The sequence below is a fragment of the Propithecus coquereli genome, unplaced genomic scaffold (genome assembly GCF_000956105.1).
Source record: "Propithecus coquereli isolate 6110/MARCELLA unplaced genomic scaffold, Pcoq_1.0 Scaffold120, whole genome shotgun sequence".
Taxonomy (NCBI): Eukaryota; Metazoa; Chordata; class Mammalia; order Primates; family Indriidae; genus Propithecus; species Propithecus coquereli.
Window position 1 is genome coordinate 385208 of NW_012136081.1, and position 15043 is coordinate 400250.

At 52.6% G+C, this 15043-nt stretch overlaps 3 protein-coding genes across 3 annotated transcripts; 2 read left to right on the top strand and 1 right to left on the bottom strand.

Moving 5' to 3' along the window:
- The first annotated feature begins 549 nt into the window (after positions 1 to 549).
- Positions 550 to 11512, top strand: TAF6L (TAF6-like RNA polymerase II, p300/CBP-associated factor (PCAF)-associated factor, 65kDa). The gene is made up of 11 exons (XM_012665400.1): positions 550 to 727; positions 3187 to 3346; positions 3807 to 3893; positions 4617 to 4767; positions 4923 to 4973; positions 5803 to 5897; positions 7356 to 7430; positions 7584 to 7804; positions 8169 to 8301; positions 10454 to 10582; positions 10699 to 11512. The coding sequence occupies exons 2-11, from the start codon at positions 3200 to 3202 to the stop codon at positions 11473 to 11475; spliced, it is 1866 nt and encodes a 621-aa protein (XP_012520854.1). The 5' UTR covers positions 550 to 727; positions 3187 to 3199; the 3' UTR covers positions 11476 to 11512.
- A 68-nt stretch (positions 11513 to 11580) lies between these two features.
- TMEM179B (transmembrane protein 179B) lies at positions 11581 to 13942 on the top strand. The gene is made up of 5 exons (XM_012665401.1): positions 11581 to 11702; positions 12549 to 12736; positions 12818 to 12952; positions 13118 to 13196; positions 13436 to 13942. Exons 1-5 carry the CDS (start codon positions 11607 to 11609, stop codon positions 13595 to 13597), a joined length of 660 nt encoding a protein of 219 aa, XP_012520855.1. The 5' UTR covers positions 11581 to 11606; the 3' UTR covers positions 13598 to 13942.
- TMEM223 (transmembrane protein 223) lies at positions 13871 to 15000 on the bottom strand. Its single transcript, XM_012665402.1, has 2 exons — positions 14658 to 15000; positions 13871 to 14316 (listed from the first exon to the last, which is right to left on the bottom strand). Exons 1-2 carry the CDS (start codon positions 14971 to 14973, stop codon positions 14024 to 14026), a joined length of 609 nt encoding a protein of 202 aa, XP_012520856.1. The 5' UTR covers positions 14974 to 15000; the 3' UTR covers positions 13871 to 14023.
- Positions 15001 to 15043: the final 43 nt, after the last annotated feature.

Sequence of the window (15043 nt, forward strand, 5' to 3'; positions counted from 1 at the left end):
CATTGCTTATCAACTGAGAACAGCCCAAGTCGCTGCTGTTGCAGTGAGTTACAGAAAGAGCCGTCAGTGTACTGTGCGCGCAAAACAGTCATGGAAGTCCGTGAGGCAGGTGGGGGCTTATATTTGGTTCACTGGACGGGCATGGGCAGGATACGAGGTAGGTGCCGAGTGAGCAGAGCCCTGGAATCCCGAGCTTGCACGGGGTGTTCGGCCTGGTCAGAAGTCCCTTCGGCTTGCAGAGAACACCCACCCGGAGCCCCATTTATTTCTTCCGGAAGGGGAAGTGGCAAGTGATGTTGAAGAGGTAGGTTGGGCAGGAAAACTAAGTCGGACTCCAAAGTCGCGAAAATGCAAGTGCTAGGAAACTCAGGAGCCGACGAGACCGGGATGCTTTCCTAGAGAATATGCGTATTAAACGTATGCCAAAGCATACACACCTACTCGCAAAATTAGCAAGAACTGTTGCTTTAAGAAGCGCGAATCTTTAGCGTCACATGACCCCGACAGGTCCCTTACTGCACCGTTCGCACTGGCCAATCACGTAGCGAGAAGCCTACTGGCGGGCGGAAACCTCTCAAGGCGCCCACTGATTGGCTGTGCTCGTGGAGGGCGTGGCCTGGGCTCGGAGCGAGGGAATTAGCGTGAGCTGGTGGAGTGGGAGCTGCTGCTGACGCCGCCGCCGCCGCCGGCGTCTCGCTGGCCGCCTTCGCCACGCCGGAGCTCTCAGGTGAGGAGGCCTTGCCTGGGCTCAGGGACTCCCACTCCCTCTGCAGGCCGCTTACTCACCGGCCTCGGCGCCCACTCCGCGGGAGCCCGCCCCCTTCAATGACCACGTGACCCAAGTTCGGTGACCCCTGACCTTTTCTACCCCACCCCCTCTGGATCTGGGGTGGGCAAGGCTGGGTGGGAGGATGCGCATCCCCGAGACCTGCAGAGGTCAGTTCCCACGCTTCCTTACCGGTGTGACTAGTGGCGGAGGACGCGGAGGAGACCAGGCTGAGGAGGGGGAGACCTTGGTTAGAGTGTGGACTTTGTGAGGTCTTAATATGGGCAAATAATAGGGAAACTCGCTTCGTACCTTCTGCGTGCGCAAGACTTAGTGCTCCCATTTTACAGACCCGGAAACTGCACCTTAGCAATATCTGTTGGCGGGTCTAGGGTCACCGAGTGGTGGGTGTTGCCAACGCCGAGTCTTTAGGCTGCGATTCAGGCCTTGTTCTCCTCACAGTTGGCCGCTCCTGAATGCGGTATAGTGTGATGATTAGGAACAAGGGTTTGAGTTCCTGCTCCCTACTTGCCTTAGTGCTTACTGGATGATCTTGGACAAGTCATGTAACGTTTAATGTCTCTGAGCTTTGATTTCCTTGCCTGTAAAATAGACTACATAATGCTTACCTTACTGATGAAGATACAATGAGGTAACCCTTATAAAGCGCTTAGCTCAGTGCTTTAGGCGTAGCGCTATTCTTAGTTCTTTCAGCAAGTGTTTGTTAAGGGTGTATTATGTGTTGACACTGTGCTGGACACTGGGTATGCAAAGGTGAGCGAACAGACATGGTCCCTTGCCGGCATGGGGCTTACCGTCTAGTGGGGCAGTAGGTGTTAATCAAAACAGCTATGCAAGACCTCCTGGGATCGCGTCTGGAGAGTGGCTAGTATTCTGCCAGCTTCGGAAACAGGAGGGAAAGTAAGCCTAGCAGAGGTACCCATTCCATTCCCAGCTTGCTTGGTAGCTGGTGACTGGAAGACACTCTGCAACAAGTGAAAAAAAAAAAGCTATGCAAATATATAATTGCAAACTTTTATAACTGCTTTGAAGGCAGAGTATGGGGACATTAGGGGATCTGGGAAGACTTACCTGAGCAAGTCACATTTGAACTGGGATCTGAAGGAACGAGTAGGAGTTCGCTGGACAAAGGGATTGGGGGTGGAGGACTAGGAGGAGAGAGTTCCAAGTGGAGGAAACAGAATGTACAAAGGTCCTGAAATAAGTGTTTTTGAGGAAATGAAAGGAGGCCAACAGTGGGAATGCAGAACACAAGAGAGAGCATGGTAAGAGGTGTTGCAAAAGTAGGCAGCATATGGAGAGCCCCTGGCGCTGTTTATTCCAGAGGCAATGGGGAACCATTGGGAGGAATGCTGTGGAGAGGCCCGGTAGGATGTCCATTGGATCTAGGGACGTGGCTTCATTCTAGAGCTAGGCCTTGCTGCCGGTGGTACTGATGCCTCACTTTGGCATGTGTGCTTACTTGCTAATGCTGGTGTGCATTGTTGGAGTCAGTCATCAGCTCCTGCTTTGTTGGGTTCTTATTCTGCCATATTCTGTGAACAGAACAGGTTCACACATTTAGGCCTTGCAGGCAAACTGGGGAAGACCATACACATGGGCATGTGACAGTCTCAGATGGCATTTGGGACAGAAGACCTCAGAGACTGAATTTGTCTTGGCAAAGAGGAGGGGGAGGGGATGTGGAATAGGGGGGGAGCAAGCCTGAGCAAGGCCTGGTGGTGGGTCATAGGCAAGGCTGGAAAACACTGACTGGTCCTGTGGGGAGGAGGGCTGAGGTTCAACAGCTGAGGGGATTTGGAGCCAAATGCAGAATGTCAAGCCTGGGAGTTTGAACTTTCTTTTTGTAAGCAGTATCGAAGATTTTTGAGCAAGGGAGTGTCAGAATAAAAGTAGTGTTTTCATCAAAGTGTAGTGAATAGTGGCTGTAGTAAGAATCAGAAGGAAGAAGACATGAAGGTTTTGTTTATAATTAACGGTGGTGACATCTTCCATTGGTGTACTGTTCTAGTCCCTTACTTTGTCATACATCATCTCATTTTATCCTCACAGTAACCCTATGAGTTAGAAGAGGCAGGGATTACTGCGCCTGTTTTACAATTTAGGGCTCAGACTGATGAAGGTCTTGGTCAAATTTACATAGTAAGTGGCAGGGCAAGGCTGCGGCCTACCTCTGTGAACCCTAAGGCCAGGTGCTTTCTCTGGCTTCACTGTTCTCTGCCCACCAGCCAATGTGTTTCCTTCTCTGAGCCTCAGTTTCCTCATCTGGGTTCTCAGAGCTCCTTGTTCGGGAACTCTGCAGCAAGAGCAGCAAGACTGGTTTGGAGGGTCATGTGTTTCGAGTCGCGCTCCTAGGGGAGACTGAGTTAGCATTTCAAACCTTCCCTCCCAACTCCCAGCTCCACTGGGGCCATGTCGGAGCGAGAAGAGCGGCGCTTTGTGGAGATCCCTCGGGAGTCGGTCCGGCTCATGGCGGAGAGCACAGGCCTAGAGCTGAGTGACGAGGTGGCGGCCCTACTCGCAGAGGACGTTTGCTACCGTCTCAGGGAGGCCACGCAGGTACGTTCCCTCAATGCCCAGTACCCCCGACTCTCCTTGTTCCTGCCTTTTTACCAACCTCCTCCCACACTGCTTGATTCAACAAGCACACACTGGGCACCTTCTCTGCTTTGAGGGCGTATGGTGTAGACGCAACACGCCTTTATGGAGCTCCCCTTCTAGCCATCTGAGCTTCCAGCAAACAAAGCACTCGCCGGGCATCATCTCACGTGCTCCTCACAACAGCCCTGTTGGCAGGCAGAGCAGGTGGATATTCACGTTCTGCACATGAGAAACTGAGGCACAGAGCGGGCACGGGACACTGGGGGTTGTTTGTACAAGCACAGAGCTGGCATCCAGGCTTTCTGATTGCTGGTGTGGTGTCCTCTTTGCTTCCTCCCAAGTCCGGCCCACCCCACGTAGGGATTCCCACACCCCTGCTCGCCATCCCCTGACTCTGGCTTCTATTCCTCCTTCCCAGAATAGCTCTCAGTTCATGAAGCACACCAAACGGCGGAAGCTGACAGTTGAGGACTTCAACAGGGCCCTCAGATGGAGCAGTGTGGAGGTGAGTGGGGCAGAGGCCACAGAGGGCTCAGGTGGCATAAGCCCACCCTACTCTGGATCCAGCTCAGGGTCAGTGATGTGTCAAGACATGAAGACCAAACTCATACACAAGGGAAGCGCACAGCAAGAGCAGGCCGGGTGCCAGGTGCTGGGCCCAGTGCATAGGGCTGTGAGTTCAGCAAAGAGGGAGAAGAGGCCCGTGGAGGTTAGGGAAGTCTTCTTGGAAGAGGTGGGACTTGAGCTGGGCCTTAAAGGGTGGTGAAGAACTTGAGCTGGGCTTAAACTAGGACAAGAGGAAAAGAGGGCATTCTGGGTAAGAGAGGAGTTCAAGCAAAAGTGTGGGTGTTAGGATGTCCTAGTATAGTTATTCTGGGGCAAGGAGTTGAGGGATGAAGGTCATGTTTAGAAGAGAGTAGTGAGTTTTCAAAATCGGGTAAGTGTGAATGAGGAGGACCAGCAACTTGGGGCTGGGGCTCAGGACCCCTACAGTTACATGAGGAGGGATCATGTTCTACCCCTTGACCCAGTGAGCCATGTATGCTTCAGCCAAGTTCCAAATGGTGGCTCTGAGCCCCAGGCTTCCCGCACTTCTCTTGGGCCCTCTGTGCTTCTCTCAAACATAGCAAACATAGGCTCCCTGTACTGGTTGGTAGAGCCCCATCCTGGATCCTGGCTACCTGTTCCCTCCCTAGATTCAGGCTGCTCTCCAATCCTCTTTTCTCAGGCTGTGTGTGGTTATGGATCCCAGGAGGCACTGCCCCTGCGCCCTGCCAGGGAGGGCGAGCTCTACTTTCCTGAGGACCGAGAGGTGAACCTGGTGGAGCTGGCCCTGGCCACCAACATCCCCAAAGGCTGTGCTGAGACGGCTGTCAGAGGTGGCTACCAGGGTCCTGCATGGGGTGGGGACCAGAGCTGGGCCATCAGAGGAGTAGTGATGGAATGGCTGGAGGGAGGGGCAGAACTTGGAGGAGTAGGTGGTGCTACAAGGGGCAGAACCCCAGGCTGATACATCTCTCTGCTCTGGTTCTAGTTCACGTCTCCTACTTGGATGGCAAAGGGAACCTGGCACCTCAAGGATCAGGTAAGGGTGCTGGGCGCAGTGGCTCACCCCTATAATCCTAGCACTCTGGGAGGCCAAGGCAGGAGGATCGCTTGAGGTCCAGAGTTGAGACCAGCCTGAGCCACATAGTGAGACTCTGTCTTCACAAAAAATAGAAAAATTAGCCAGGCATGGTGGTGTGCACCTGTAATCCCGGCTACCCAGGAGGCTGAGGCAGGAGGATCGCTTGAGCCCGGGAGTTTGAGGTTGCAGTGAACTATGATAATGCCACTGCACTCTAGCTCAGGCAACAGAGTAAGACTCTGTCTCAAAAAAAAAAAATTAGGATCAGGTAAGGGGTAGTGTAGGCAATGGTCCCTCTGGATGGACTTTGTTCCCTTAGGTGCTGAGGGTGGTGCCTCTGGGCCTGCGTCTGACAAGTGTTTACTAATGCTTGCCTTGTACCATGTCCTGAGTGGGCACTGGTCCCTGCCCAGAGGGCTTGGAGTTGGAGACAGGAGCCCAGACCTGTAACCAGTCATGACGCGGTGTGTTAGATGCTGGAATGGAAGTCTTGGCATCATGCGGGGGTCCCTGAGGGGAGGCGTCTCACCTCCAGGGTATGCTGAGCAGAGCTTCACAGAGCCTGAGGCTTGTGGGAATCCACGTGGCAGAGGGTGGGTAGGAGCCAGTGGATAGAGCACAGAGATGTGCAGAGCCTGTGTGGTCAGGGCTTAGCAGTGGGAGTCTCTGTTTCCTGGCTATGCCGTCGGAATAGCTCCTTGTGGATGCGTGTGGGGGTGGCGGTTGTGGGGAGGCTGGGAGAGAGTCAGCTGTCCACCCCTCCCGCTTCCTGCCCGCCCTCTCTCAGTGCCCAGTGCCGTGTCCTCCCTGACGGATGACCTTCTCAAGTACTATCAGCAGGTGACTCGGGCTGTGCTAGGGGATGATCCCCAGCTGATGAAGGTGAGCGAGTGGGCCCAAGTTGGGGGCACAAAGTTGAACTTTCAAATTCCCATGAACTTGAATATGTCTATTTCCTGTCCTCTCCAGACTGATGGACTGAGGTGAGTGGAAGCTGCTCTCAGCTGGGTGTGGTGTTCTAAGGTTAGTCCTCCTGTGGGGGCTCAGGTGATTAGTCTCCCTACACCTTCATTCTGGAGCCCACTCTCTGGGGTTTCTATTGATTGGGGCCAAATGGGGCATCCACACTGCAGCCTTTGTTTGTCTGGACCTGGGAAGGAGAGAGGGAAAATAGAGGGGCCAGGTCTGAGTGCCCAGCCAGGCTGCTCTGAGACGCCTGCTCCTCGGCTCTTGGTCCCTAGGCCTCACACCGGCCCCTGCTGGGCCTGCTGGGTGCCACCCATGATCAGTCGTCTCCTGTCCAGAGTCAGATGAGGGCTGGTTTGGTGGTTTACTCAGTCATGTGGCTGCTCCCATGTGAGAGTTTATATGCTGCATGTCTTCACGTGTCTGGCTGCTGCTATTTCCCTTGCAAAGTACCGAACGTTACTACCATACATTCCTGCCTTCAAAACTTGGCTTCTGTTCCCCCGACGCAGTGCAGGTGGCTGGCTGTGGGCCTGGAAGCTGAGCTGCTTCCTCACTAGTCTTTTGTCTGATTTCATGGCTGCTAGGCTGACAATCTTTATCCAGAGGACTTTGGAGGGCACAGGTAGTGGAGGCTCATGGCTTTTACTCACTCTTTTTTTCTCCTAATAAAAGCAATACCAGTATATGTTTATTGTAGAAGTACATATAGTATAAAAACATACAAAGTAGAAATACTCCTATTTCTCTACCTCCCTTTTTTTTCTATGTATACACTATTATTACTGTAGACCTAAGTGGTATTATATTAAACATCTTGTTTTACAACTTTTTTCAATTAAAAATATGTTGGATATTTAGATTTAGTTACTTTTTTGTTATTACAGATAGTGCTATGTGTGGGGTATATGTATGAGTGAGTTTCTGTGGGTTAAATTTATAGAATTGCTGGGCTGGGTGCAGTGGCTCATGCCTATAATCCTAGCACTCTGGGAGGCCGAGGCGGGAGGATCACTTGAGCTCAGGAGTTCGAGACCAGCCTGAGCAAGAGTGAGACCTCGTCTCTACTAAAAACATAAAAAATTAGCTGGGCATGGTGGTGTGTATCTCTAGTCCCAGCTGCTTGGCAGGAGGATCGCTTGAGCCTAGGAGTTTGAGGTTGCTGTGAGCTAGGCTGACGCTACGGCACTCTAGCCCGGGCAACAGAGCGAGACTGTATCAAAAAAAAAAAAAAAAAAAGTAGAATTGCTAGATCAAAGAGTATGAACATTTAAAATTGTAATACATGAATCCAGTGCTAAACTGCTCTCCAGAACAATGGCAGTTTATACTCAGGGCTGGCCGATCCATTGCAGTCTGGCCCCTTCCTTTTAGGTCGCTCTCCAGGACTTGCAGACGAACTCCAAGATTGCAGCGCTCCTGCCTTACTTTGTTTATGTGGTCAGTGGGGTAAGTGACCAGGCGGGGGCAGGGAGAATGTTTTGTGGGGAGGAGTTGACACAACAGTGTGTAGGGCTCACGGCAGGTGCTGTCAGAATGGTGGGCTCCAGCCTGCCCCCTTACTAGCTTATGTCCCCCTAAGCTACCTTTTTCTACCAACAGGTAAAATCTGTAAGCCATGACCTGGAGCAGCTGCACCGGCTTCTGCAGGTGGCTCGGAGCCTGGTTCGGAATCCACACCTCTGCCTGGGACCCTACGTCCGCTCCCTGGTGGGCAGTGTCCTCTACTGTGTCCTGGAGCCACTGGCTGCCTCCATCAACCCCCTGAATGACCACTGGACTCTGCGGGATGGGGCTGCCCTCCTGCTCAGCCACATATTCTGGTAGCCACTGGGCGTAGAGCGGAGCAAACGGTGGGACTGCTGCAGAGCTGAGTGGGTTGGGGTCGAGGACTGATGTGAAGCCTCTGGCTTCTGTGTTGAGAGGATGGGGAATCTCTTCCCTTTAGAGCTTCTTAGCTGGTGTGCTGTGGCACACTGAGATTCTAGAAATGGATTACAAATATGCCAGGGTGTTGGTTCTTCAGCCCTCACTTCCTGGGCCAGTCACCTTTGGCAGCCTCATTCGTAAACCCCAGCACACCCTAGTGTGCCATACAAATGCCGTTCTCTTTGTGTGCTGTGTCTTGTGCCCAGTTGGGCAGTGCCAAGTCTCATTCCCCTCCCTGACTGAATACTGCACCCACAGGACTCATGGGGACCTTGTAAGTGGCCTCTATCAGCAGATCCTGCTCTCCCTGCAGAAGGTCCTGGCAGACCCTGTGCGGCCTCTCTGCTCTCACTATGGAGCTGTGGTGGGGCTACATGCTCTTGGCTGGAAGGTGAGGACCCTGGCCTTTCTCACAGACAGCCATAGAGCTCTTATTTGTGTTAGAAAAATAGTATGTGTGTGTTTTTTATCATAAAAAAGATAAATGCTTGCTGCCACTCTGTACTAAATTCTTGCTTTAGGCCAGGCTTAGTGATAGCTTTAATTTTTTGTTTTTAAGACATGGTCTTGCTCTGTCACCCAGGCTAGAGTGCAGTGCTGTCATCATAGCTCATTGCAACCTCAAACTCCTGGGCTCAAGCAATGTTCCCACCTCAGCTTCCCAAGTCACCGGGAATATAGGTGAGTGCCACAATGCCCAGCTATTTTTAAATTTTTTGTGGAGATAGGTTCTTGCTATGTTGCCCAGGTTGGCCTCCAACTCCTGGCCTCACATGATCATCTGTCTCAGCCCCCCAAAGTGCTGGGGTTGTTGGCTTGAGGCCAGGAATTCAAGACCAGCCTGGGCAGCATAGCAATACCCCTATCTCTACAAAAAATTGAAAAATTAGCTGGGTGTGGTGGTGCTCAGCTGTAGTGCCAGCTACTCAGGAGGCTGAGGTTAGAGTATTGCTTAAGCCCAGGACTTCCAGGCTGCAGTCAGCTATGATTGCGCCACTGCACTCCAGCCTACATGACAGAGCAAGACTCTTGTCTCTAAAATTAAAAAAAAAATTACTTTGTATTCTTAGTTTTATCATTAATTTATATTGAACTTTTATCAGTTGCTTTTTCTGCATCCTTTGAAATGATTATAAGGTTTTTCTGCTTTTGTCTGTCAATGTGATTAATTATAGATTTTCTAACATTAATAGTAAACCATCTTTATAATTCTAGGATAAACTCAATTTGGTCATGGTATAGTCTTTTTTTTTTTTTTTTTTTTTACGGCTCCCTCCCTCCCCTCGATCATGGTATAGTCTTAAAAAAACCCAAACTCTTTATTAGAATATAATGTATTTTTATATGCTGTAGTCTTGTGTTTGCTAAATTATAAAAGGATTTAACTATATTCATGAATGAGATCAATCCTAAGTTTCCCCTCATGTACTGTCCTTGTCTTTTTTTTTTCCTTTTATTTTTAAAACTTTTTAGCAATTTTTTTTTTTTTCCAGACAGTGTCACTCTGTTGCCCTGGGTAGATTGCAGTGGTGTCACAGTAGCTACCTCAAACTCTTGGGCTCAAGAGATGCTCCTGCTTCACCCTCCCAAGTAGCTGGGACAACAGGCGCATGCCATTATGCCCGGCTAATTTTTCTATTTTTAGTGGAGACGGGTTCTCACTCTTGCTCAGGCTGGTCTCGAACTCCTGAGCTCAATCCAACCCCGGCCTCCCAGAGTGCTAGGATTACAGGCGTGAGCCACCATGCCCAGCCCTTGTCTGGTTTTAGTATCAGAGTTATAATGGCCTCAGAATGAGATGAGGAGGTATTTTTTATATTTGTTTTTATAAGATTGAGATCATCTTTTCTCGATGTAGACCTTTGTAAATCTTGACATGTTTTCTTTGTAGTTAATTTTTAACTACTGTTTCAGTGTCTTTCATAGTTAGGGAATTATTTACGTTTTTATATTATTTTTGAGTCAGCAGTAAGTTACATTTTTCTAGGAATTTCACAATTTTGTCAACATTTTCAAATGTTTATGCTAGGGATGAATGACCAAAGAACTCTGCCTTATCCATCAAAGCTCATCACAAATGTCATCTCCTCTGTGAATTCTTGTTTTCCCCCAAATTAATCACAGGATTTAAAATTGTATAATTCGAGTCCAGGTCTCTGGTAGTTTTCGAGCAGATGGTCTGAACTGAGTGCCAGTGTACATCTAAGTGAGGCCAGTATTTGTACAGATAGCAGTGTGCAAACTGTAAATTTCTTTGTTGTTGGCAAGAGACATTACTTAGCACCTCTTAGCCCTTGGCACATATGGCAATGATAGCGTGGTCACTTTTTATTGTCTTTGTCCCGTCTTTATCCCTAGTGCTTACCCAAAGGCTTGGGCATATAGAAGGTTCCCAATAAATGTTGGTTGAACATGCCATCCAGGGAATTTAGGAGGATTGAGCCTTGTCTAGAATCAGAGATAAAAGTAGGTCTTTAAGGGGAAAGGGTTCTTGAGAGGCAGTAAGCAGCAAAGAGGTGCTTACTGCATTCATTCTCTTCCAGGCAGTAGAACGAGTCCTGTACCCACACTTGTCCACTTACTGGACAAACCTGCAAGCTGTGCTGGATGATTATTCGGTATCTAATGCCCAGGTCAAAGCAGATGGGCACAAAGTCTATGGAGCCATTCTGGTGAGTACCAGCCCCTTCCCTAGTTGAGCTCAGCAACTCAGCAGGCTTATTTTGGAATAATTGGTGGGCCTAGGTTCCTCCCAGTTCTTGTCTGTCCTAGTCCACTGCTCTTATAGGTGGCCGTAGAGCGACTGCTGAAGATGAAGGCCCAGGCAGCAGAGCCCAACAGGAGTGGCCAAAGCGGCAGGGGGTGCCGGCGTCCCGACGACCTGCCTTGGGACAGCCTTCTCCTTCAAGAGTCTCCCTCCGGGGGTGGTGCAGAGCCAGGCTTTGGGTCTGGACTCCCGCTGCCACCAGGGGGCGCGGGGCCGGAGGACCCTTCTCCTTCGGTGACCCTGGCGGACATCTACCGGGAGCTCTATGCCTTCTTCGGTGACAGTCTGGCAACTCGCTTTGGCACAGGCCAGCCCGCGCCCACGGCCCCGCGGCCGCCCGGAGACAAGAAGGAGCCGGCGGCCGCCCCGGACTCGGTGCGGAAGATGCCCCAGCTGACCGCCAGCGCCATGGTCAGCCCGCAGGGCGACGAGAGCCCTCGAGGAGGCGGCGGCGGTCCCCCGTCGGCTTCCGCACCCGCCGCCTCTGAGAGCAGGCCGCTGCCGCGCGTGCACCGGGCGCGGGGGGCGCCCCGGCAGCAGGGTCCCGGCGCCGGCACCCGCGACGTCTTCCAGAAGAGCCGCTTCGCCCCGCGCGGCGCCCCCCACTTCCGGTTCATCATCGCCGGGCGGCAGGCCGGGAGGCGCTGCCGCGGGCGCCTTTTCCAGACTGCCTTCCCCGCGCCGTACGGGCCCAGTCCGGCCTCCCGCTACGTGCAGAAGCTGCCCATGATCGGCCGCACCGGCCGCCCCGCCCGCCGCTGGGCGCTCTCGGACTACTCGCTGTATCTGCCGCTGTGAGCAGCGTGCGCCCCGCCCCTGTAAATAAAGCCCGCCCGGAAGTGACGTGTCCGCACTCGTGGGTCGCGCCGGATGAGGCGGGGCTTGGGCGGTTGGTTCCTGCGGCGGCGCTTCCTGGTAGCTGGGGCGCCATGGCGCTTCCCTGGCTGCAGCGCGTTGAGCTCGTGCTCTTCGCTGCCGCCTTCCTATGCGGGGCCGTGGCGGCCGCGGCGCTGACCCGGACCCAGGTGCGGCTGCGGGGCGGGGCCAGCCTGGGAGCCGGGACGGGTAGGCTGGGGGGCTGGCTGATCCTGACTTGGAGAAGCCACTGCCGCTTTTTGGCCCTGCTTGCTGCTGCTAGGAGTTGTGAGGCCTGGCGGGCGCTAGCCTGCAGCTGGTCCGCCCGACCTGGTCATACTTCGAAGTCGTTCGTTCTTCAAAGGGACAAGTTGTCAGGAATGTGGTACAGCACCAGACAGTCGGGCCTGGTGGCTCCCGCTGCATAACCTTACCCTGGTTATGAAACAGAAGTTGGCCCAGGCCCTGCCTTCATCTGTTAAATCAGAATCCCTTGTGTTTAGCTATGCCGAGGAGTAAAGTATAGGGGAGAGATGATTGATTAAGCCACCACATGATTGCAACACGTGTTAAATGACAAAATAGCGATGTAGAAAACGCTTCCGTAAAGGCAGAAGCCAGTAATTTACATTGAATGTTTACTCCAGCCAGCCAGTCTTGTTAATAAACACGTGTTGATTTAATCCCCATAAAGTAAGCACTAGTATACCTATTTTGCAGATTAGGAAACATCGGAGATAGTTACTTGTTGAAGGTTACACAAGATCTGAATTTACTGTAGGATTTCTGCGGAGGGGAGACCGGAACTTGTGAAGCTTCTATTAAAGCCTATTTCCTGATCCTTCTGGCCACTGCAGCTGTGATTCCCCAAAGGGCCCTCTCATCCAATCTTCCTGTCCCCTAAGTAGGAATTGACAAGGCACAAATAACTTAGAGTGGTGCTGGCCTACGTTATCCCTAACACTTGCCATGAGCCTGCGTCCTGAAATCTAGGACTTAGCAGCTTTTCTTCACAGGGTTCCTTCAGGGGCAGCTGTCCACTGTATGGTGTGGCTGCCCTGAATGGCTCCTCCCTGGCCTTATCCCAACCGTCAGCCCCATCCCTCTGCTACTTTGTAGCTGGGGCCTCCGGTCTCCTGGCCCTCTACTGCCTCCTGCTTCTGCTCTTCTGGGTCTACAGCAGCTTCATCGAGGACTCCCACAGGTGACTGCCCCACCCTGAGGGTAAAGGGCTAAGGTGGATGTGTCCCATTTCTGCCACAAGGCTTGCTCTTTCCTCCCACAGAGGTCCTGTAGGGCTCCGCATTGCACTGGTCATCTCAGCTATAGCCATCTTCCTGATCTTAGTGTCTGCCTGTATCCTTCGATTTGGCACCAGTTCCCTCTGCAACTCCATCGTCTCCCTGAACAATACAATTAGGTAATGGCAGAGGGAGGGAAGCCTGACTGGGATTGTCTACCTTCCCTCTGCGGAGTGGGCCCTGTAACTTCTCTTTTTATCCCCACCAGTTGCTCTCATCTAAAAGGGTACCTGGGCACAGGTGTGTATATCCCTTTTCTCAAAACTGTCTCTTTGATCTCACAGCTGCTCTGAAGCCCAGAAAATTCCATGGACACCCCCTGGAACAGCTCTGCAGTTTTACTCCAACCTACACAATGCTGAAGTGAGGCCCTGAGATATGAAAGACTGGGTGGAGACCCAGAGATACACAGATATTCATTTTAAGTATTTGTACTGTAAAGGTCCTCACCTGTGTTATTATGGGCTTGGCCTACCAGTAAGAGACTGAGAGCAGCTTAGGGGCTTGTCAGCCTGACACCAAACAGATAAGAAAGGTGTGGGTGGGACAGACTGGATCTGAGATAACCCCATTCCTCACACTCCTGTTCCTGTCTCCCACAGACCTCTTCTTGGGTGAATTTGGTACTGTGGTGTGTGGTCTTGGTGCTCCAGGTCATGCAGTGGAAGTCTGAAGCTACCCCATACCGGCCTCTGGAGAGGGGGGACCCTGAGTGGAGCTCTGAGACAGATGCTCTCGTTGGGCCACGACTTTCCCATTCCTGAAAAGTAACCAGAGCGCTTCCTGCAGCCAAAGACTCCGAGCCCAAGTGCCTGCAATCCTCTTGCCCCCACATTGCCCCATTTATGCTGGGAGCCTCCATTTTCCCTCCACGAGGGAAACATGACAGGCCCCTCCCTCTACCTCTCTTCCCATAGCTGTTTTTGTACCAAAGTATTATATTACTTTCTTCATCTTGGTACTGAGTTCTTGATATTAAATCAAGTAGATGGGAGGAAGGAGGAAAAGCTAAACAAACATGGATGGAAATTTAGATGTACTGTCAGGCAGCAGCCCTTGCTTAGAATGACTGCTCCTTTATTCGTTGTTAATGAGTCTTGGGCCCCTTGCATGAGCCTGGTTGTCACCCCATCCCTCGGGTTTAGTTTTTGTCCCCCTCTGGGAGAGGCAAGTGACCTGAGGTGGTTTCTTCACAAGCTCCGGTAGGCACCCACGGTATTGTCAAAGAGTTTGGTGTTGGGGAAGTGTCCAGCTTTGTCCAAGAGGAAATAGAAGCGCCGGCCTTTGACCTTCAGAGGCAACATGGCAGGGACTTCACCCCGGTGGGCCATGCAGGATACCTGGTTCAAGGGAACAGTGAAACGGGCCCCCAAGCCGAAGGGGGCGTGAGTGGTGAGGGTCACCTGTTGTCCTCCAGCTCGAAGCATCACTGAGCGCACAGAACGGAGGGAGAAGAGAAGACCGGCACCAAGTACCAGGGCTCCTGCAGTAAGAGCAAAGTTTGGGGTGAGGGGTTTTCACTGGAGGGCTAAGCACCTTCCAGTGCCCCCGAATAAATGATTGTGTTGACAGTTAACATCTACTAAGCGCCTCTTACACCCCAGAATCTTTAGTTATTCCTCTCCACAACCTTAACAGACATCTAGGCTGTAGAGTGTGTGGGGGGCAGACCTTGGCCGAGGACTGGGTGAGGGGGCATGACATTCGGGGCCTTCAGAGTTCCGAAGTATGGGGGTAGCCCTCCCGCCACTTCTGCTCGTCTGAGACAGGGAGCCCCTTACTCCCTGAGTAGGGAGAGTCGCGCCCAGCCAGCCCACGCCTTACCGATGGCGCCGCAGCCGACCGCCAGCCCGTAGCGCCAGAGCGCGGAGCGCAGGTCGAAGCGGCCACCAGCCGGGGCCTCCGAGTCCCGAGGCTGCACAGGGACAGGGGGCCGGGACAACGTTCCCACGGCCAGGGAGGCCCAGAAGACGCCCTGGCCGGCGCAGAAAAGCCCGAGGACCGCGAAGAAGCGGCCCCGTTCATGCTCGAACAGTAGCACGTCCCGTGATGGGGTCGCGTCGTACAGGAACCGGCGCGTGAACAGAGGCCGCAGCATGACCGGCAGCCCCGTGGGCCAACGGAGCCACAGCGCCGCCATGCCCAGCGCCAGCCCACTTCCGGGGCGGGACTTCCGGCGCTGCTTCCCCGCCCCTCAGGCTCACCGGCCG